This window comes from Neofelis nebulosa, chromosome 7, assembly GCF_028018385.1.
Source record: "Neofelis nebulosa isolate mNeoNeb1 chromosome 7, mNeoNeb1.pri, whole genome shotgun sequence".
NCBI lineage: Eukaryota > Metazoa > Chordata > Mammalia > Carnivora > Felidae > Neofelis > Neofelis nebulosa.
This window is the reverse complement of record NC_080788.1, coordinates 107,954,383-107,975,749: the sequence shown is the minus strand read 5'-3', so window position 1 is coordinate 107,975,749 and position 21,367 is coordinate 107,954,383. Positions and strand designations below refer to the sequence as shown.

The window sequence follows — 21,367 nt, the reverse complement described above, 5'->3', positions numbered from 1 at the left end:
GGAAGGGCTGTTTAAGGAAACTTAATTATTGCAAGTAACATTCTTTAAACATTTCAAGACAAAAGAAAGGGGAAGCATGGTAGGCAAGACTGGAAAATAAAACATTGCGGAGGGGAGCCGCTGTCTTTTACTTTCATCACTGTTTTACAGTTATATTTGCCTTATGCCAAGGAACAGCCTTTGACATCAGAGCATACAAGGTATTTCAGAAATTAGAGAGGATGGAGGTTCTACTGCATCAACACCTAGCATGTTCTCCGTTTGACCATCCATTATTCTCAGCCATGACCTAATTTCTATGCACTCTACCTGGGCCCTATGAGGCTTGTGGATTGAAAACCCTCTTGTTTTTAAATTCTTAATTCTAGGGGGTTCCTGAGTAGCTCAGTCGATTGAGTGGACAACTCTTGATTTCAGCTCAGGTCATGATCTCGTGGTTCATGGGATCCCAAGCTCCTGCTTGGCATTCTCTCTCTCCCTACTGACTGCCCCTCCTCTGCTCACATGATCCTCTCTCTGAAAATAAATAAACATCAAAAAAAGTTCTTAATTCTAACACATGTAGGCATTTAGTAGGAAGCAATTATTTTGAAGCTCATTTCTAGTGGAAATTAACCAAGAATAATATCTTGATATTTTGTGTAATTAGGGGTGTTTTGATTATACTGTTTATTTATTTATCTATTTATTTATTCTCTCTGTTTTTAATTGTGCTGTTTACTTTGGGATGTAAATCACGGCTTTGGGACAAGGATATTTAGCACCAAACTAAGCTTTGGTTTGCCAAAACAGTTCAGCCAAGAGTAAGTCTGTGTGCTGTCAGAATCACATTGTAAGGTGCTGCTGAAATACAGCATATGGTGTTCATCTTTTTTCTCTGTGAAAGGACCCTGTCCTGAGGGGCCATTGCTTTGGCTCCTGGGGACTTCCTTGATGGTCACTTTACTTCAGCGCTGCCCTGGCTTCATGAAAAAATACCAAGATGTGTGCAGAGGGAGCAGCCAAAGCTCCTTCCAAATGGGAATGAAGGAGGGGCCCAGCTGAGAGTGCTTTTCTCCTTGACTCGGGCAGTTAAGTTTCTCTGGTCATAGAGGAAAGAATGTAGCTTATGTTTGAATCAGTTTTGTTTTTTTTTATTACTGGAGTTTTATGACTGGTTGAAATTCTGTCTGCTCCTGAATGCACTAATCCAGGAGAGGCCAGGGTTCCACTGCTCTGCCTCTTCTGCCTCTTGAGCCTCTGGGGAGTCCCTTTATTTATTCATCTGTCTTTCATTTGCTTTGAGTACTTTGGCTCCAAGTTTTGAGATACATTCCGTGCAAAATGGGAAGAGGCAATCCTGACAGATGCTACTGTGATAACGAAGAACTTGCTGAGTGTCTTCACCAGAAGCAGCATATTCTGAGGTTGGATTTTTCCCACCGGTGAACAGGATAATTATGCACTGCAAAGATACTAGCTATAACTGTTGCTTTTCTGATCACCGTGACTGATTCTTTCATAAACATCTAATTGAATTCCAAAATGAATGATGCTTCTTTTCAGGTAAGATGAAATATATGATATTGAAATTTTGTATATTAATTTGTTTTCATTTTCCAGTGCAAGAAGTGCTAGTGAGGTGAAAAGACTGTGTGGTTTTATTATAGTTTGTGTATTAGTTACAATTCTCCATGGAAACAGCTCTGTTCCCCTTTCAGCCTCCCCAAAGCTGGAGTGTGTGATGGAGAATCCAGGTATACATACATGGCATGGTCTGGCTTGGGACACCAAATCTAATTCAGTCCTTACATTTTACAGAAGGGGAAACAAGCTCAGAGAAAACTCTTGGAATTTTTTCATGGGAGTGAGACTCAGTGTGGTATTTTTAAGCACCTTATTTTAAAACTCACTTATCATAAGAAAGATAAAACCCATATTGCAAAGGTAACAAGTTAAGAGGTCAGCTCTTGAGCAATATTATACCAAGTTATAAGAGAGGTAAGCAATCAGCCAAGATCCAAGTTTAGTTAGTGTACATCTTCCTCGGAGAATCAGAACCATATCATCACAATTTAAACATTCTTACTGCTTTCACATGCAAGGGTAATTCTATAGGTCCAGGATATAGAAGTTTATAAACAAAGCCCTTGTCTTTCAGGCTGGACTCTAAGATGTGATAATTATAATGGAAATAAATAATAAATGAGGATGAATTCTCATAATTATAAAAGAATGAATTATTGTGTATGAACTACTGTGCCCTTTACATTTTTTTATTTAAACCTCCCTACTGTTTGTGAGTACATAAAGATAAATAATTTACTTAGGGTTGCTGAGGACGGAACCAGCTTGGCTCAGGTCCCCAATCCTGCTCCTAGATCTGGTGCTCATGGACAATCTTGGCCGAAACTGCACTTTCTCCTCCAGCAAGAAGGCAAGTGTCTTATGCAACATTGTTTTCCGTATTTAAATCAAGGGGCCAACTCCAGAGACCCGGTTAATTGGGGGTGGGGTGGAAAACAGTTTGATAGCTTGTTGGGTTTATTTAGTTAAGAAAGATGAGGACGGAGGAAGTCGCATTCATAGGTTGGACTCTTTGTGCTCTTCCTTTTGACACAACCCGAGCCTTGGAACTATATCCCCTCAAAACAACTGTTAAAGAATCCTTCTTGATATTACAAACCTTGTGGCTACGGTAGTACCGGCAGTACCGCCGAGTCTTTAAGTCACCCACGCCTGGCGTCTCAGCAGCAACCCTTCTTCAGGCGTACACGCAGGCGAAGCATGCTCAGCAGTTGCGGGGCACGGGGCACTGGGCGGGGCGTGCGGGCTTTTCCCGCCCCCTCCACGCGGCCCGGGGCGCGGCTCCCAGCCGGGTGGTGCGGCGCGCCCAGACCGCCCCTCCCTCCTGTCCACTCTCTGGGCGGAGCCGGGGCGGTGCGGCTCTCCGGCCCGCGAGGAGGCGGCCGCGCTGATTTCCGTGCACCGCGCCGCGGCTCATACGGGTTCTGTGTTTCCCCAGGCGGGGCCGGGCGTGCGCGGCCGCGATGAGCTGGGAGTTGCTGCTCTGGCTGCTGGCGCTGTGCGCGCTTCTCGCGCTCGTGGTGCAGCTGCTGCGCTTCCTGCGGGCGGATGGCGACCTGACCCTGCTGTGGGCCGAGTGGCAGGGGCGACGCCCAGGTGAGGACCCGCAGCCGCGCCTCCAGAGTGGGAGGTCGGGTTCCGGGCGCCCGTCCCCGCTGTCCCCGCCTCCCTCCGGGTGGCGTGGAGCTTCCGTGCCTTTCCCTGGGGCTGCCGGTGGGGGAGGAAAAAGCCGGGGCCTAGAAGGCGGGTCTGCCCCTTTGTCTTTCGTCCGGGTCAGGGAGGACATGCCTGGTTGCCAAAGTCAGAGGGCGCTGGAATGGGCGGGGCGCCCTGAGTGCTGGAAGTTCTTAATCAGGCTCCCAGGGATTCTGCTGCTGCGTGCGCGGACGACGATACCGAGAAACACTGCCAGTCCCCTGAGTTTGTACGGGAGCCTCCTTTCGAGAACTGGAGCTCGGTTTTTCTACATCCTGAAGTTGTTCCCTCATTCTGAGTTGTGAAATAAAATGAAATAACCCGGAGTTACCTACCTACCTACTTATCCCCCTAGAAAGACCTGGATTGGCATTTTGCCCCGAGATAGATCATTACAGGCACATTGAGGGGCATTCTGCCTATCCCACTTTCATCTGTGCCCTGCTTGAAATTTGGTCGTCGTTTACTACTGCATTCTTTGCGCTAAAAGCAATGGGCACCGCCCTTTACACACGCGACCTCCAGCCTTTACAGAGACTCTTACAAAGCAGGCGTTATTGATCTTATTTTCCAGGTGGGGAAACCAATATTCAGAGACATTAAATGACCCAGCCAGAGCTAGGCTTTGGATCCATAAGGGCTCAGGGAAATGGACTTTCCCTGTACCTAGTTTCCTGTGTGAAAATACCCAAAAAGCACGTGAGGAAGTTTACTTGGAAGTGATGGCTAGCAGTTCAGAAGATATACATTGCTTCCAAAACGGGTCTGGGAGGGAAGGGGAGCCATATGGCTTTAAAGGATGTCAAAACAGGTTCTTGAGGACCAACAACCAACCAACCAACCAACCAACCAACCAACCAACCAACCAACAAAAACTTAGATGGTACAGTGTTTTGTGTCTCTTCAAAGCTCAACTGTACCTGACAAAATCTTATTCCTTAGTATTTCATTTCTCTCGTTGCATTTTCTTGGGTATAACATCTGGAGTGTTGACATTATTGAGTTCATGGAAAATACACTACACCTGTGCAAAGTCAACGTGTGGCAGGCAGATAGATGGCTGGGATTGTCAGACCCTCTCTTGATCAGACCTTCTCTTGCCTGATGGCTGCCTTGTGGCTACTTTGTGGATATTTACATTTGATCCTGAGCGCTTTTATGTTAACTTGGACTTTGAGAATTACATACAAATAATTTCTTTTTAAAACTTAATTCTGTAGAAGTTATTTGATCCATTAGTCATGTCAAGTGCTGAAAAGGGAAAACGTTGAGACAATGAATGAATGAATATCTAATAGCTAGTTAAATTACAGGTTATCGCATATCAAGCAAAAACTGAAAGTTAAGGTGACCAAAAATAATTTTTAAGAAATTCACTTAATTTTTTCAGTGTTTTACTTTGGCTGGAAAAATAGTTTTGAAGGATTTTAACATGCATTTAATTACATTGCTATTATTATTTACTTGTATAATTGACTAATTTGCATATTAATTTGATACATTGTCATTTATCTAAGTAAATAAATCACATTAAAAGTTATTCAGCAAATAAAGTTGTAATGTTAAATAGTGATGGCTTTTAAATTTTAAATTTTAATTTAACTTTTAACTTCATTTTAAAAAAAAATTTTTTTTTTAACGTTTATTTATTTTTGAGACAGAGAGAGACAGAGCATGAATGGGGGAGGGTCAGAGAGAGAGGGAGACACAGAATGTGAAACAGGCTCCAGGCTCTGAGTTGTCAGCACAGAGCCCGACGTGGGGCTCAAACTCACGGACTGCAAGATCATGACCTGAGCCGAAGTCGGACACCCAACGGACTGAGCCACCCAGGCGCCCCTTAACTTCATTTTTAAATTTAGTCATTCTTAAACCTGCATTGACTGAAGAGTAAGCTTTCTAGAACTCCTTTTATGTATAAAGCACAGATATATGTGAGGTACACAGTGTATCTGGAGTTACAATTTCATTGGGGGAGTTTTTAAGAAAAAAATGACTAGAAAGACTACTGGAGGTTGGGGGCTGGTGATAATGAAACAAACTTAAAGGACATGGAGATACACTCACGTTCCCATCAGGTTCCCAAAATGGTTTAGATTGGAAAGATAGGCAGACTCTATTAAGGTAAAAAAAAAAAATTTTTTTTAAAAATAAATCCTCCTTGTCTTCTCCATAGGTTTATTATTTTTGTCACTTTAAAAAATAGACAATATTCTTATATACTACAAAATTTAAAGATACAAAAGGAGGGGCACCTGGGTAGCTCAGTTGGTTAAGCATCCAACTCTTGGTTTCTGCTTGGGTCGCGATCTCACGGTGTGTGAGTTCAAGCCCCACATTGGGCTCCTGACTGACAGTGTGGAGCCTGCTTGGGATTCTCTCTCTCCCTCTCTCTCTCTGCCCTGCCCCCACTTGTGCTGTCTGTCTTTCAAAAATAAATAAACTTAAAATAAAGATACAAAAGGACTTACGGTGAAAAGTTGCCCCCAGCCAGCAAGTATGCCTCTCTGGAGGCAACCAACATTTCTGCTTTCACATATCCTTCTAAAGAAACTCTCCATGTTCCCAAGCGTATATCTTACATGGTGAAATCTAAGGGTGACTAATCATAGATACTGACACAGATCCAGAAAAATCCATGGCACAAGTCCAGAGCAGGAAAAGTTTCCAGCAGCAGCACATCTGGGGAAAACTCGGGTTTTTGTTGGCAGTAACCTCAATAGGAGTGAAATGTGAAATGACTGCCAGAAAAGATTAGGCAAGCCTGGGAGGTGTGTAGTCGCTGAAGCAACGAATAGCAGTCCACAACAGATGTCTTCTGAATAAAGGCTTGTCTGTGCTGGCCTCTGTGCTGCACACTGGGGACACCGCAGTGGCTCAACCAGCCATTGTCCAGACCCCATGGGAATCCTGGATCCTTCTGCGGCTAGTTCTCTTCAATAGGAACATTGACCAGCTAGAGTTTGTGCAGTGGGGTGTGAGCCAAAGAGTGAGGAAACCTGAGGCCATATCATCTGAGGGAAGGTCATGGACACTGGAGGTGTTTATTTAGCCTTAGAGAAGCAAGAGATGATGAGAGGATTTAGGGAAGACACGTCAGCTCTCTTCAAATATACAAGGGATTGTCATGTGCGAGGCATGCCTGATTTTATTCTTTCTGTTACCACAAGGCAGAACTGCTGCTGACTGCTGCTGGGTAGCAGAAATTGAAGGTATATCACAGTAGAAGAAAGAATCCTTGGGATGCTTGGGTGGCTCAGTCAGTTGAGCATCCAACTCTTGATTTCAGCTCAGTCATGATCCAAGGGTCATGGGAACGAGCCCTGTGTGGGGCTCCGTGCTGAGTGTGGAGCCTGTTTAAGATTCTCTCTATCTCCCTGTGCCCCTCTTCCCTTCTCATGCTCTCTCTTTTCTTTCTCTCTCTCTCTCTCTCTGTCTCTCTCAAAAAAAATCCTTGCCCCCCTTGAATGATTAGACTAGTCTAAAAAGGAGGGGGTGCTTTGGAGATAACTAGCTTCCTCATTCTGTGAGGGAATTAAGTAGACATTAGTCCGTGCCTTGAGAGAATTCTCAAACTGGGTTGGGGGTTGAACTGCTAAGTTTCCTTCCAGCTCTGAGGATCTGCTTTCAGAGACTCTGTAGGGGAGACCATGATTTCTGCTATCTTCTGTGGAATTGGTAAACAAGAGTTGGTGCTAAATACAAAAGCTTTCCTCTCCATGGTGGGAAGAAAGGGGCCAGAAGTGCAGGTATACTAAGGTACACATGAGCTAAGGGGTTTTCATTGTTGGTTTTAAGTAATATTTGCTTATTGGTGTAAAAATGGAGAAATTTTTATTCTATGCTAGTTAGTAAATAGTTACAAACAACTAGAGTCACCCTGTAGACTGAGTATTGCAGAACTTGGGAACAGTGAGTAGTCAGTGAGTGAGTAAATGATTATTATCTGAATATACACTCTACCATTCCTGATGAAGTTCTCGCTTGTGCATTTCCGTAAAAGTACATCATGTGATGGGAAAGAATTACAGCCTAGACATAGTATTCAGGATGGTTGCAACTTTAGTTCAGATATTTACATGAAACCTTTTAACTGAAGACAAGCTATAGTTTCTTGAATGGCTAAGAAACAGTTGGGTTTTAAAATATTGATTATATTCTCACAGTTTGTAAAATCGAGCCCCATGTCCGGCTCTGTGCTGACGGCACAGAGCCTGCTTGGCATTCTCTCTCCCTCTCTCTCAAAATAAATAAATAAACTAAAAAAAAATGAAATAAAATATTGATCATTTTAAAATGTGAGCACCATAGGCTAGTGGTCAGGGTGTGGACTTTGGAGCTAAATGTACCTGGGATTTTTTTTTTAAGCTTATTTATTTATTTTGAGAGAGACAGTGCGCATGCAAGAGAGTCCACCACTGAGGGAGGGAGAGAGGGAGATAGAGAATGCCATGCAGGTTCCGCTCTGTCAGCAGAGAGCCTGATGAGGTGCTTGAACTCATGAACAGTGAGATAATGACCTGAGCTGGTATCAAGAGTTGGATGCTTAACTGACTGAACCACCCTGGTGGCCCTGTACCTGGGCTTATATCCCAGCTCTCCTAGGGTTGTTGGGTGTTTACTGAATAGTTATTGATGGAGTTCTTTCTATATTCCAGTCTCTGTGCTAGGCACTGAATAGTGAACAAGGCAGATAGGGTCCCAGTTTTAAGGGAATTTACAGTCTAGTTAGGTAAATTAATGTCTGTAATCCTCAGCTTCCTTTTTTATAAAATTGAGATAATTCTTATTTCATGAATTTCTTGTAAGGATTTTAATAAGGTACTGTGTTTAAGCACATAGGAAATAATAAAAACATGTAAAGCCTTTATAGTTAGTAACCCCATTGCCCCTTGCTAGAGAAATTAGAACATACATTATTGGGTGAATATTCTATGTTTTGCTGCTGAAAAGTCTATTTGTTCAACACTTTTAGCAATAGTGAGTTGACATTTTATTAAGCACTGAGTATATGTCAGATACTGCTCGGGGTACTTTACTTACTAACTTACTTTTCTCAACAATGCTTTGAGGGAGGTTTTGTTATTAATCCAGTTTTCCAGTTGTGAACATTAAGGCACCAAGTTCTCACATGGGGGCATTTCACTGCTGTGTGTGATGGAGCCGGGATTTGAGCCCTGGCAGTCCAGAGCTCGTACTGTTAACCTGACAATTAGGTTTTAGACTTGTTTGACTAAAACAGTAAACTGATTTCCTGATTTTAATGTTTATGATCTAAAATCAGAGCTCGTACTGTTAACCCGACAGTTAGGTTTTAGACTTGTTTGACTAAAACAGTAAACTGATTTCCTGATTTTAATGTTTATGATCTAAAATCAGAGGTGTGTGGGGCACCTGGGTGACTCAGTCGTTGAGCATCAGGCTCTTGACTTCAGCTCAGGTCATGATCTCACAGCTCGTGGGTTGGTGCCCCAGTTTGGGCTCTGCACTGACAGCGCTGAGCCTGCTTGGGATTCTGTCTCTCTCCCTCTCTCTTTTCCCCTCCCCTGCTGGTGCGCACGTGCATGCGCATGCTCTCTCTCTCTCTCTCTCTCTCTCTCCCTCAAAATAAGTAAATAAACTTAAAAAAAAAAAAAAAAAGCCCAGGTACATCTAGCTCCTCCCCTGCAATTCAGATAGACAGTGGCTCTCATGTCCTGCAGTGCAAATAAGGTTTTCATTGGAGGAAAGGAGAATAAACCACTCTTTGGTTTAGAGCTGTAACATTTTTATAGTTTTTCACAAGAACATGATTGGGCAAGCAGAGTACAGCATTTCATTTCTCTATCGTGTGCATTTAATCTTGGGTGAACTGTTATTCTCCAAGAAGAAAGCTCAGGCCTTTGAGGAGCAAGCACTTTTATAAAGTGACTTTTAATTGATAGGCGTCAGATATGATTGACAAATGAGGAAAACAAAAATCCAGAATGATACCACCATACCTTAGAGTAGAGCTTGGTATATTCAGATTCATCATCAATACCTCCATTGCAAGAAATTAGAATAATAGAATTCAGAACTGGATGGGACCTTTAGTGATCATCTTATCTGAATCCCTCATTTCATGGATAAGGAAGTGAGAAGGCAATTCAGATAGACTTTTTATTCACTTAGACTAATTTTTCTCAATTGAATACATAAATAAATAGAGCCTGGGAGTCAGATCATCAAGTTATAAGGCTTGTCCTAGAGTAAAGTCAGGAAAACTCACCCAAGAGTCAGGAATATATAATACAATGTGTTGATAACTGTTACTAATATATTTGTATTCATGCTTTAAAAAAAAAAATTAGGTAGGAGGTGCTTTCTGAGGATATTTAATTAAAAAAATTTATATCACTTTATTGAGGTATGAGTAGCATAAAAACTACATATTTAAAATATACAACTCAGTGAATTTGAGGTAGGTATATACCTGTGAGAACATCACCAGAATCAAGCCCATAAATATAGGATAGTGAAAAAAAAGTTGTCTTATTTTAGAGAGAGTATACAAGCAGGGGAGAGGGGCAGGTGGTGGGGGAAAGAGAGGGAGAGAGTGAGAGAGAGAGAGAGAAGATCCCAAGCAGGCTCTATGCTGAGTGTGGAGCCCTATGTGGGGCTGGATCCCACAACCCTGGGATCATGACATGAGTCAAAATCAAGAGTCAGATACTCAACTGACTGAGCCACCCAGGCACCCCTAGGCTATTAGAATTTTTAAACTCCGCACATTATGTCCTCATATTTTGTGGTATTGTTTAAGACTGTCTTTTTGGTAATCTTTGATTTATGGGTGTAATCCAGAGCTTAGTTTCTGCCCTCAATCTGCACTTATTTCTCACTAGAATGGGAGCTGACCGATATGGTGGTATGGGTGACTGGAGCATCGAGCGGGATCGGTGAAGAGCTGGTTTACCAGCTGTCTAAACTAGGAGTCTCCCTTGTGCTGTCAGCCAGAAGAGTGCAGGAGTTGGAAAGGGTGAAGAGAAGGTGCCTTGGTGAGTAAATCTAAAACCACAGCAGCTTCCTGGAAATCAGCCAGAATTCACATTCAAATACAATTTTGAGATTTTTAGAAGTTAAGAGTGGGATTTTCCTGGGCATATTATCTGCTCTGGTTCCAGATACTCCAAATGCTTAGATCCAAATTCTCTTTCTTTGGGCATCTCTTCAGTAGCCGCTCTTGCCCCTTCCTTTTCTTTTCTGATGCCTTTCTACTTTTCTTCTTCTTTTTTTTTTTTTAAGTTTTTATTTTACTTCTAGTTAGTTAACATACAGTGTTATAGTAGTTTCAGGTGTACAATATGGTGATTAACACATACATCATCTGGTGCTCATCACAAGTGCACTCCTTAATCCCCATCCCCTATTCAACCCATCCCTCCACTCCCTCCCCTCTGGTAACCATCAATTTATTCTCTATAAAAGAGTCTATTTCTTTGTTTGCCTCTCTCTCTCTTTTTGCCCTATCCTTGTTTGTTTTGTTTCTTAAATTTCACATATGAGTGAAATCATGTGGTATTTGTCTTTCTCTAACTGATGTATTTTCCTTAGCATAATACTCTGTAGCTCTACCCACATCATTGCAAATTCTGCCCCTTGTTTAATTGATTTATTTGTTTTGTGGGGGTTGAGTTTTTGTAAGTTCTTTATATATTTTGGATACTAGCCCTTTACTGGATATGTCATTTGCAAATATCTTCTCTCATTCTTTTAGTTGCCTTTTAGTTTTGTTGATTATTTCTTTGGCTGTATGGAAGCTTTTTATTTTGATGTAGTTCCAATAGTTTATTTTTGCTGTTGTTTCCTTTCCCTTGCCTCAGGGGACCTATCTAGAAAACAGTTGCTGCAGCTGATGTCAGAGAAGTTACTGCCTGTATCCCCTTCTAGGATTTTGATTGTTTCATGTCTCCCATTTAGGTCTTTAATCCATTTTGAATTTATTTTTGTGTATGGTGTAAGAAAGTGGTCCAGTTTCATTCTTTTGCATGCTGCTGTCCAGTTTTCCCAACACCATTTGTTGGAGAAACTGTTTTTTTCCCATTGGATATTCTTTCTTGTTTTGTCAAAGATTAATTGACCATGTAATTGTGGATTTACTTCTGAGTTTTCTATTTTGTTCCATTGATCTGTGTGTGCCTTCTATTTTTATTTTGTGCTGACTCTTGATATTAGAGACTGATCACGAATTCTTTTAAATGCTAGTGGATTTTCTTTTTTTTTTTTTTAATGTTTATTTATTTTTGAGAGAGAGAGAGAGTGCGAGCAGGGGAGGAGCAGAGAGAGAGGGAGACACAGAATCCGAAACAGGCTCCAGGCTCTGAGCTGTCAGCACAAGGCCCAATGTGGCGCTCGAACTCACAGAACTGTGAGATCATGACCTGAGCTGAAGTTGGGCGCTTAAGCAACTAAGCCACCCAGGCACCCCGAATGCTGGCGGATTTTCAGTGACCATGTACTTTATACTTTTGTCTTAGAGAAAGAACAGTTTGGTTCTTATATATGGCATTCATGTGTGTAACCATAGAAATTTAACTAGAAAGGATCCTTCTTCACTTTGCTGAAATAGCAGATATTAAAGTCATATGGGACACTATAAGATTTTTGTTATAAAAATGAAAGAACAAAAAAAAAATGAAAGAACAGGAATTGCATTAGGTTTTAAAATGCAGCTTGAGGTAATACATAGGGAGCAACAATGTTAATTTTTTTTAATTTTTATTTATTTTTAATTTTTTTTTGGTTTAGGTTTTGGTATAGATGTGTTCACTTGAAAACAAGTTATCAGGGGCGCCTGGGTGGCTTGGTCGGTTAAGCGGCCGACTTCGGCTCAGGTCACGATCTCGAGGTCCGTGAGTTTGAGCCCCACATCGGGCTCTGTGCTGACAGCTCAGAGCCTGGAGCCTGTTTCCGATTCTGTGTCTCCCTCTCTCTCTGCCCCTCCCCTGCTCATGCTCTGTCTCTCTCTGTCTCAAAAATAAATAAACGTTAAAAAAAAAAAGAAAGAAAACAAGTTATCATTTGTCATGAAACAGTACCTAAAATGAGATAATTTTGAATTTTCAAGCAGACCATTCTTTGGGTCATTTCTCTACCTGTCATTCTTGAAACAATTTTCTTTCAGTTTGCTGATGGAGCTAACCGTGCAGAAAAGAGAGTCAGTAGCAAGGCCACAAGGCGTCTTTCACAATATTGCCTTCAGAGGCCTCTTATGCTTTGCACTGGGACACTTCCTCTGGCTGTTGAGACTTGCAAGTCCTGTACTGGCAGAAATGAACCATGTCAGCATGTGTCTGCTAGACTAAGGCTGACTTTTCCTTTTATCTGTCAGATCACTGGTGCAAGCATTTCCATTTCTTTTTTAAAACAGTTGATGTTTCACAGCTTAACAGTTTGTCCATAAAACCTTTGTACCTCGTTTATTTTCTCTACCTGCCTTTCTTATTGGCTTTACTGGTTGTATTTCAAAACGTACTCTTTTGATGAGTAGTGACAGAAAGGGCCAACATGTTTCTCGATTGGCAATTTTGAGGGTGTCCTGTTCCATGTTTGCATCCCTGAATCCTTGTCTGGAAGGAAGCTTCTGTGTGTCATGTGACTGGGTTAACTCTGAATGTCTTACTAATGTGAAGCATAAATTGTTTTTATGTTTTAATGTGTGTAAAAGAGCAACTATACTTTCTGAGCCTATGATGAAACAAATATATCTCTGTACTTCTAAAGAAAAAGCTCTAATTTTTTTTTTTTTAGCTTGTAGTATAATCATGGTTTCTTGTAGAGTCTGTTCCAATGTTAGACTGTCCGTATTCAAGTTGAAGAGCCATACTACTTCCTGTGTACCCAGCCAGCTTTTTGTCTGATTAGATATTGCCTTATTACTGCCAGTCCTCTTGGTCACTGAGAGAAATTCTTCCACAAGGCCACTCAGAAATGAGTTTTTGCCAAGTCCAGTTATAGGGTGGGTATTAAACTTAACACCAAGTAGCCAGAAGCTTGATTGGACTATCTTACAACTTCTGCACTAATTTTTAAATGTCTTTATTTAGAGAATGGCAATTTAAAAGACAAAGATATACTCGTTTTGCCACTTGACCTGACTGACAGAAGTTCCCATGAGGCGGCTACCAAAATGGTCCTCCAGGAGTTTGGTAAAGTAAGTAGCCATTTTGAATTGGTAAGTCTTGCTTTGAAATAGGTAGCTACAAAAGAGATTCCTTTCTTTGTGTGCTGTCATTTAAAGGATTTTAGGCAAATGGGTCCATGCAGTGAGATCAATGCCCATGAGTCTTTTATACTTTAAGTCTTTGGATTTATGTAATTAGTACTTTCCATACCTTACTAAGTACTAATTCCTTCATGTAGAACAAAAGAAGGTAAAAATTCACTGTGCCTTTTATTTTTATGATGGGAAATTAATTCCGTAGGTGAATTGTGGTTTTTATTTTATCTCTTTATTGCTGACTGCTAGAAATTCACCATTCCATTCCAATGATTCTTCAAGTTAACAATATAACCAGCCATCCCTAAGAATTGTATCAGTCCATTTACAGGTCATCCCCAAAGTGCCCCTTTTCTGATTTTATTTAACTAGATCGACATTCTGGTCAACAATGCTGGAAGATCTCAGCGTTCTTTGTTTGTGGAGACCAGCCTGGACGTCTACAAGGAGCTAATAGAACTTAACTACTTAGGGACACTGTCCTTGACAATGTGTGTTCTGCCTCACATGATCGAGAGGAAACAAGGAAAGATTGTTACTGTGAATAGCCTCCTGGGTATCATATCTGCGCCCCTTTCTAGTGGATATTGTGCCAGCAAACATGCTCTCCGGGTAAGACTGCTCAAACTCAGCTCTGATCTAAATATGTATATGGGAGATACGACCATCACTGCAAGAGGTCATTGGAACGGGGCAGTGATGTAGGGGAACAGCAAGAGAGACCCAAGGAGACCTTGGGTAGAGGACATCCCCAGAAGATGCTAAAAAATACTTGAATCTCACTCGCCTCTTCCTAATTCAGCAAACATGTACTGAGTACTGACACTGTGCCATGCTGTGCATAGCAGTGGATCCTGGGGATATAAAGATAAGAAATGGTCCCCACCCTAAAGAAGTGTATAGTCTGCTCAACATGTCACCCTCATCCTCATTTCTATCACATCTTCATGGAAACTCTACCCCCCATTTCTTCCGCACACACTTGATGTACTTACCCTTCCCATTTCTCTGACTTCTTTCTCCTTCCCCGTTGTAGTTGGCATTTATTTTATCTAGTCTAAATATATTTGCATGTCAGAAGTAGGAGCTCCCCGCTGGATGATTAGACCTGGGCTTCGTATCCCTACTGGGACTAGTCTTGACCCTATTTACTGTGGCTTCACTGAAAGAAGAAAATCCAGTCAAGGCAGAGGCTGGGAGAAAGCTTGATTTGGGCTACAATAACTTACTAGCTGTGACTATAGAAACAAATGACTTTTTAATATTGGCTTAAGAATGGATATGAACAAATATTATTAAACTGTAACATAGAACAAATTAGATCCTAAGGCCAGTAGGAGACACATAATTTATAATTAATGCTGTTGAAAGTCAGCGTAAGTGGAATGTTTCGCTGTTGGAATAATGAGATGCAACAGCTGAATGGCCTTCACAGAGTCATGAGGATCTGAAGCTTTGGTTCTTTAGGGTATCCTCTTTCTGCTGTGGAGAGAGACGGTTGCAGAGAGTGATGAAACAGATTGCTACACTGATGATTTCCCCATATTTGGTAATGGGGTAGTAGTCACTTCCTGCAGAGCAGATGGGCAAGTCTCAGGCAGGTGGATGAAGGAAGGCAGCCCAGTATCTTCCTGACATGCAGAGTGCTTTCACTAAAATGCAACCTGAGCTATCTGGCCTGCCTTCCAGGACTCACTGTTTTATTACTGGATTTGATCCTGTTATACAGTGTGGCAGGTTGAGACTCCAGTTAGTTAAACCAGTAGCTGAACACTAGGACTAGGAAGTACTTTTGGAAGAACACATTTCCTTCCCTGATTCCCAACAAGCTATAGAGTGAATTTATTTATCACTGAAAAGTTCACACACTATACTAGATGTGACTTCAGACAAGGAGAGGTTTAACATGATGTATTGGCTTTCATGGTGTCCTCTCTCCTCTTTTGCTGTAGAGAGGTTAAGGATATGAGAGTTCATTGGTTTACAAAGACTTTTTTCATGTCCGTCTGAGGCAGGCACTTTGTTGGTCCCTGGCAGCGTGAACCCTTATAGCTGCTATTTGTTAGTGGTTGGCATTAAGAGCTGGTAACTGTTTTAATGTTGGATCACACTCCAGATTAGCTGTTTAGGCGTTTCAATACTTATCTCAGCTGATACCAATGTAATCTTGGAACATTTCCTAATTTAGGAAAAGAGAGGAGGGGAAGTAGATGTTTACTCCCTATTTGTTCAGAAGTAGCCAGTATCTTCAAGTCTAGAGGGTCTAGCTTGTTCTTATGAAAGTCATTGAGGAAGCAATCCTATTACATTTTTAACCAGCCACGGACTCGCTTGCTAACCCTAAAAATAAATGCTGAAACAAATTGTCTGTTAAAATAGTCATATAAATAGAAAAAGTTGACTTCTTCCTCTATGATAATTTCTGTCAAGTATTTAATCCCTCTTGCTCCCTCTTGCGCCAGCAGTGGCACTTGAGACTGCTTTGAGGGACAAAAGAAGCAGGGAGATGGGGACTGGTGTGGGGAGGGTGTGTCAGAGTCTCTGGGGATAGTTTTTCCCCTGTCCTGCGCCTACCGTGAGACATAACTCTGCCAGAAGGTGTCAGTTATTCCCACCAGAAGATGGTGATGCCTGAGGATGCCTGTTCTAAATTGCCCCCAGTCTTTTTTTTAGTGTTTAGTTATTTTTGAGAGGGAAAGAGAGAGAGGGAGGGAGAGGAGAATGTGAGCAGTGGAGGGGCAGAAAGAGAAGGAGAAAGAGAATCCTAAGCAGGCTCTGCCCTGTTAGCACCGAGCACGACATGGGGCTCGATCCCACGAACCGTGAGATCATGACCTGCGCTGAAATCAGGAGTCAGACCCTTAACCGACGGAGCCACCCAGGCGCCCTAGATTGCCCTTAGAGTTAAAAATGTTTAATAAACTTGCCCAGTGAGATTTCCTGTCCTTTACTTGGCATTTAAAAACATATTTTGATAATGTGCTAGTGTCCCACATAAAAAGTTGAAGAAAAGTAATGTCGTGCTAATAGCAAACATGAGATACATGTATTTAATTTTATTTGTTGCCCTCTTTCTTTGTTTTTGTTTTTTTTTTTTGTTTTTGGCCTATTAGGGTTTTTTTAATTGCCTCCGTACTGAACTTGCTACATACCCAGGTATAGTAGTTTCTAACATTTGTCCAGGACCTGTGCAGTCAAATGTTGTGAAGAATGCCCTGTCTGAAGAAGTCACAAAGGTAAAAAACTTCTAGTTGGAGAATAATTTGAACGCTTTAGTAGTTATGTATTGGTATTGCATCACTGTGCTTAGAATTTTTTCTAACATATTACACTAACATGTTACTGTGTTATGAATTATTTGCAAAACTTAACTCATGGCAGTAGGACCGCTGTTAAGTTTAGCTGCTAGTGCTTTAGCATTCAGTTTTAATAAAGGCTAAAGAAGTTGATAAGATACTGCTTATAAGTAATCCACTATGGTGTGGGCTATCAACATTTTAAAAACTCAGTTTCTATCACTTCACAAATTATAGCAACATTGAAAGGATTTGTGTGGCTGAGTTTTAGCACATTAAATCTTACTGGGATTTTAAAGAAGAGCTATGGTGAAGGAGCTTAGAAAAAGCCTGGCTGGATTGCAATAATTTTATGTTAGCTTCACCTGTGCCTGACCACACGCCTGTGCTTCCCTCAGCTCTTGGACTGCACATGGTGAGTTGCCAAGTGGATGACAAATTTCTTGCGATGAGTCCAGTATCACCCAGTGATACAAAATCCCACTAAAGACCATGAAATTTTCCTCCTTCTTCACGAAGATCAATTTCTGCTGAGACATAAATCTGTTTATGCTTCTGTGTAAATGTTTACAGATATGATTTATATTTTCACATTTTCTGTGAAGACTGTAAGGTAAACTAGAAGCAGCACGCTGTTTTGGGAATCAAGTGACTTGGAAGATATGGTTACTGCTAATGATCTGTGTGAACACAGATGAGTTACTACCTTTATGGGCTTCAGTTTATTTATTTGTAGAATGGTAGTGTGTTAACTGGATTAGCAGCACCAGATTTGTTCACTATGGACTCCATGGTTTATAGAATTTCATTTGCTAAATATATGCATTAGTAATTTATTTAAAAATCTTTATTGCTAAATTGATATATAATTTTCATTAAATTAAAGGGGATGTAAATAAAAGCAAAGAACCTTCATCTTTTATTTAGCCTGCATGATCTTATCTGGTCATATATGATTTGTCTAAGGCTTTTTGAAACATTACAGTTTATAGACACCCATCAGTACCAATGACGTCTTCTAAGGGGCATGAGGTCCCAGTGAAAGCATCAACTACATGACCTCTGAGTCCTTTATAGCTAAAAAATTTTGTGAAATATCTTGGATAAATACTCAGCATTCACTTACTTTTTTTTAACATTTTCTTAGTCTGTAGGCATTGATGTAGCCCAGTCCCACAAGATGGCGACCAGTCGTTGTGTGCGGCTGATGTTAATCAGCATGGCCAATGATTTGAAAGAAGTTTGGATTGCGGATCACCCTTTTTTATTAATAGCATATTTGTGGCAATATATGCCAACCTGGGCCTGGTGGCTGACCAACATATTAGGGAAGAAACGAATTGAGAACTTTAAGAAGGGTTTGGTAAGACAAATTTATACAATTCTTAATACATATCAGTCTTGTAGAAAGTATGAAATTTTTGAGCGCTTGAAAACTTTTCTTACTCCCCATCAACTTTATGACATAAATACGAAAGATATAAGAAGTGTTGTATTCCCCAGGCATATCTGTTGGTTTACTATAAATTACTACTGGTCTTAGAAATTTCTACAAGGTAAACTCAAATCAGAGATTGTCATTTTATCTTCTAAAAACTTACTGATTGACCAATGTATGTCTTCTTTCTCCACTGTTTTTCATCACAAATTCCTACCTGGTACCATCTCCTTGGAATGATAATGGCCTCCCCTCCCAATTTCTCTCCAGGATGAGGCCTCAGCCCATGCTTTACTCTGTCAAAGCACTTACCATGCAGTGAAAAATCATGCACTCTCTCTGTGTAGTGCTGGTTCCTTTGGCCTCATTCTGGAAGCACTGTGCACATGAGATGTACCAAAATGTCCATGTCTGAAAAAATATGGTGATTGTTCATTCTTTTGGCACTCATTCCTACAGCTAAGTGAGGAATATTATGAACTATTTCTGAGAAAATTGTGACCATCACAAGAATTTAATGTTTGAAGAGCAAGAAAATGTAATGAGTTAAGCCAAAAATTATGGATAGGATTATGCAAAGAAAGGCTATTTCTGTGGATGTTTTTTATTGTGAAATTGTTTTCAATGACTACTACGTTCTTTTAGAAATGTTAGCAGGGATTGATATATAAAGAGCATTATTCAGTGGGAGCATACCATATGTATCATTATATAACCTTCCACTATTTAAGCAGTCCACAAATTGTTAGGCACTTAATTTGTTCCCAATTTTTGAAGGATCCTGAAAATAATTAGTGAAAAAAATAAAACAAAACAAAATGCTTAAAGAGACTTAAAGGTTATAAAACTTCCATGATGCACCAAGTCCAGAGCTTGAAAAATGAAGGGGCTATTTATTTTCTACTAAGTTGTAATATGGACGAGTTTGTTTGGTACCAAGCCATTTATAAGTGTTTTGGTAATGTTGGGATGTGGTAGTGTGGGTTGGTTCTAAAGGTGGGGCTTCTGGGGCACCTGGCTAGCTCGGTATGAAGAGCATGTGACTCTTGATCTTGGAGTTGTGAGTTTGAAACCCATGTGGGGGTGCAAAGATTACTTAAATAAAACTTTTTAAAAAAGGTAGAGCTTCATCAAAGATTTACATCTGAATTTCAAATTTGGAGGGCAGCTGGTATAGTGGTATTGTGCCCAGTGATGGATAAGAGTTGGGAAAGAAAGTCCTCAGTATTAGGGAGGTGATAGCTCTCTGTTTAAGATCATGGAGCCTCTTACCAGGCTACCTGGGTTGAAATCCCAGCTCTGTCCCATGACCTCATCCCTCAGTCTCAGACTTCTTTTCTATGTCAATCTCCCCAGCTACAAAATGGAGACTAATGATGCACTTAGTCATATGATTGTCACAGAGATTAAGTGAGTACATGGAAAGCCCTTAAAACACATCTGGGAATGTCCTGCTTGTTAAGTACTAGCTGTTAATGTTTCTGTTTTGATGGTAGCAGGATATTTAACTAATAGATAAAGATCAAAGAGTTAAGCAATAGGGTGGAGAAAGAATACATTATAGAAATTACTTTTTTGAGGGATGCGGGAGTTGGGGGGACCGGGGCTAGACTTTTGGTGCTATTATAATAGTTGTACTCTTTGGGACATCCACAAGAATGTGAATTTGTTTTCTTTATAGATTATATAACTGTAAAATATAGACATTACTCAGTAAGTCAAGCATTCGATTACATCTAGACTTTGCTAAAATGATGGCCTTTCTCTTCTTACCACCATCTTTAACATATTGCTCATTACATGGGTCTTGTTGCTAATCACTTTTTTTTTAATGAGAAACTGGGCATCCTTTCATTTCTGAAGACCATTTCTGAGATCAAATTCCTCATTCTTTATGTAAAACCATATAAACTTTAAAAAATTGTTCACTTTTTTTTTTTTTATGGTTTTCTCCTCCTGCTTCTTTTCTATTATTTTCTATTTGCTTATAAGGCATCTGTGTTAAGATAATGCCAGTATAGCTTATCCCAAACTGAATGTACTTGTTGATAATACTTGAGTTTGTTTCTATTGTTTAGGGTGGGAACATTATGTCTGGAACTTTGTTTTTATGAATATATATTATTTTCCAGGATCAAGAACAATAGCTGCACTGAATTGTTACATATTTTTTTGTCTTAGTGCAAATTCTTGGAAGTAGTAAATGCATATCTTCCCAAATGAAATATCACATCTCAAGGATTATTGGGTTGCCTCGTTTTACTCTTTAAGCAATGTACTAGAAATAACTAGAAATAATTTTAGAGTTATCTGTCAGATACTTCAATCCTAAATACCCTGACCTATTCTTTGTATTTATTAAGGCAAGTTAGTGTAGGTATGATATGCTGGTCTAGAAGAGTAATAATAGAGATTTTAGCATTTAAGAAATGGCATGAGCAGATGCTAATCAATGATGTTTATACCTGATAGAGGAGATAATGATACTAAGATATGGAGATATGATACAGAGATATGTTTGTGTAGATCTAGAGTTCTCACTACGATTTCTATTCTAATTTAAGCCTTTGCCCAGGTTTTATAAGGATTCTAATGTTTATTTATTTTTGAGAGGCGGAGGGGAGGGACAGAGAGAGAGAGAGGGAGACACAGAATCTGAAGCAGGCTTTAGGGTCTGAGCTGTCAGCACAGAGCCTGACGTGGGGCTTGAACTCCCCAACCGCGAGATCATGACCTGAGCTGAAGTGAGACACTTAACTGACTGAGCTGCCTGTGCGCCCCTAAGAATTCTTAACAGTGAAAAATGATATAGCTTTTTTTTTTGTAAAAACAAACAAAACAAAAAACAAACAAAACTGGGGTAAATATACAGAGAGAGTGATTCATGTTACTGTCCCTCTGTTACAGGATGCAGATGCCTCTTACTTTAAAACCTGGAAGACAAAACATGACTGAAGGAGGAGTACTCGCATTTTTTTTTTTTTAAGCTACTGGAGGGAGAATGAAATCAGCAATCTTTATATACTGAAGACTAACTTTGATTTTACTTTTTAATAGGTACAACTTTCAACATGTAATAAATAATAGAAGATTTCCATGAATCTTGCAATAAAGGTATTAACACATACCACA

General features: G+C 40.4%; 1 protein-coding gene across 1 annotated transcript; it reads left to right on the top strand.

Moving 5' to 3' along the window:
- The first annotated feature begins 2,897 nt into the window (after positions 1–2,897).
- DHRS7 (dehydrogenase/reductase 7) lies at positions 2,898–21,367 on the top strand. Its single transcript, XM_058739218.1, has 7 exons — positions 2,898–3,162; positions 10,128–10,280; positions 13,329–13,435; positions 13,874–14,113; positions 16,615–16,737; positions 17,945–18,160; positions 21,143–21,367. The coding sequence occupies exons 1-7, from the start codon at positions 3,030–3,032 to the stop codon at positions 21,188–21,190; spliced, it is 1,020 nt and encodes a 339-aa protein (XP_058595201.1). The 5' UTR covers positions 2,898–3,029; the 3' UTR covers positions 21,191–21,367.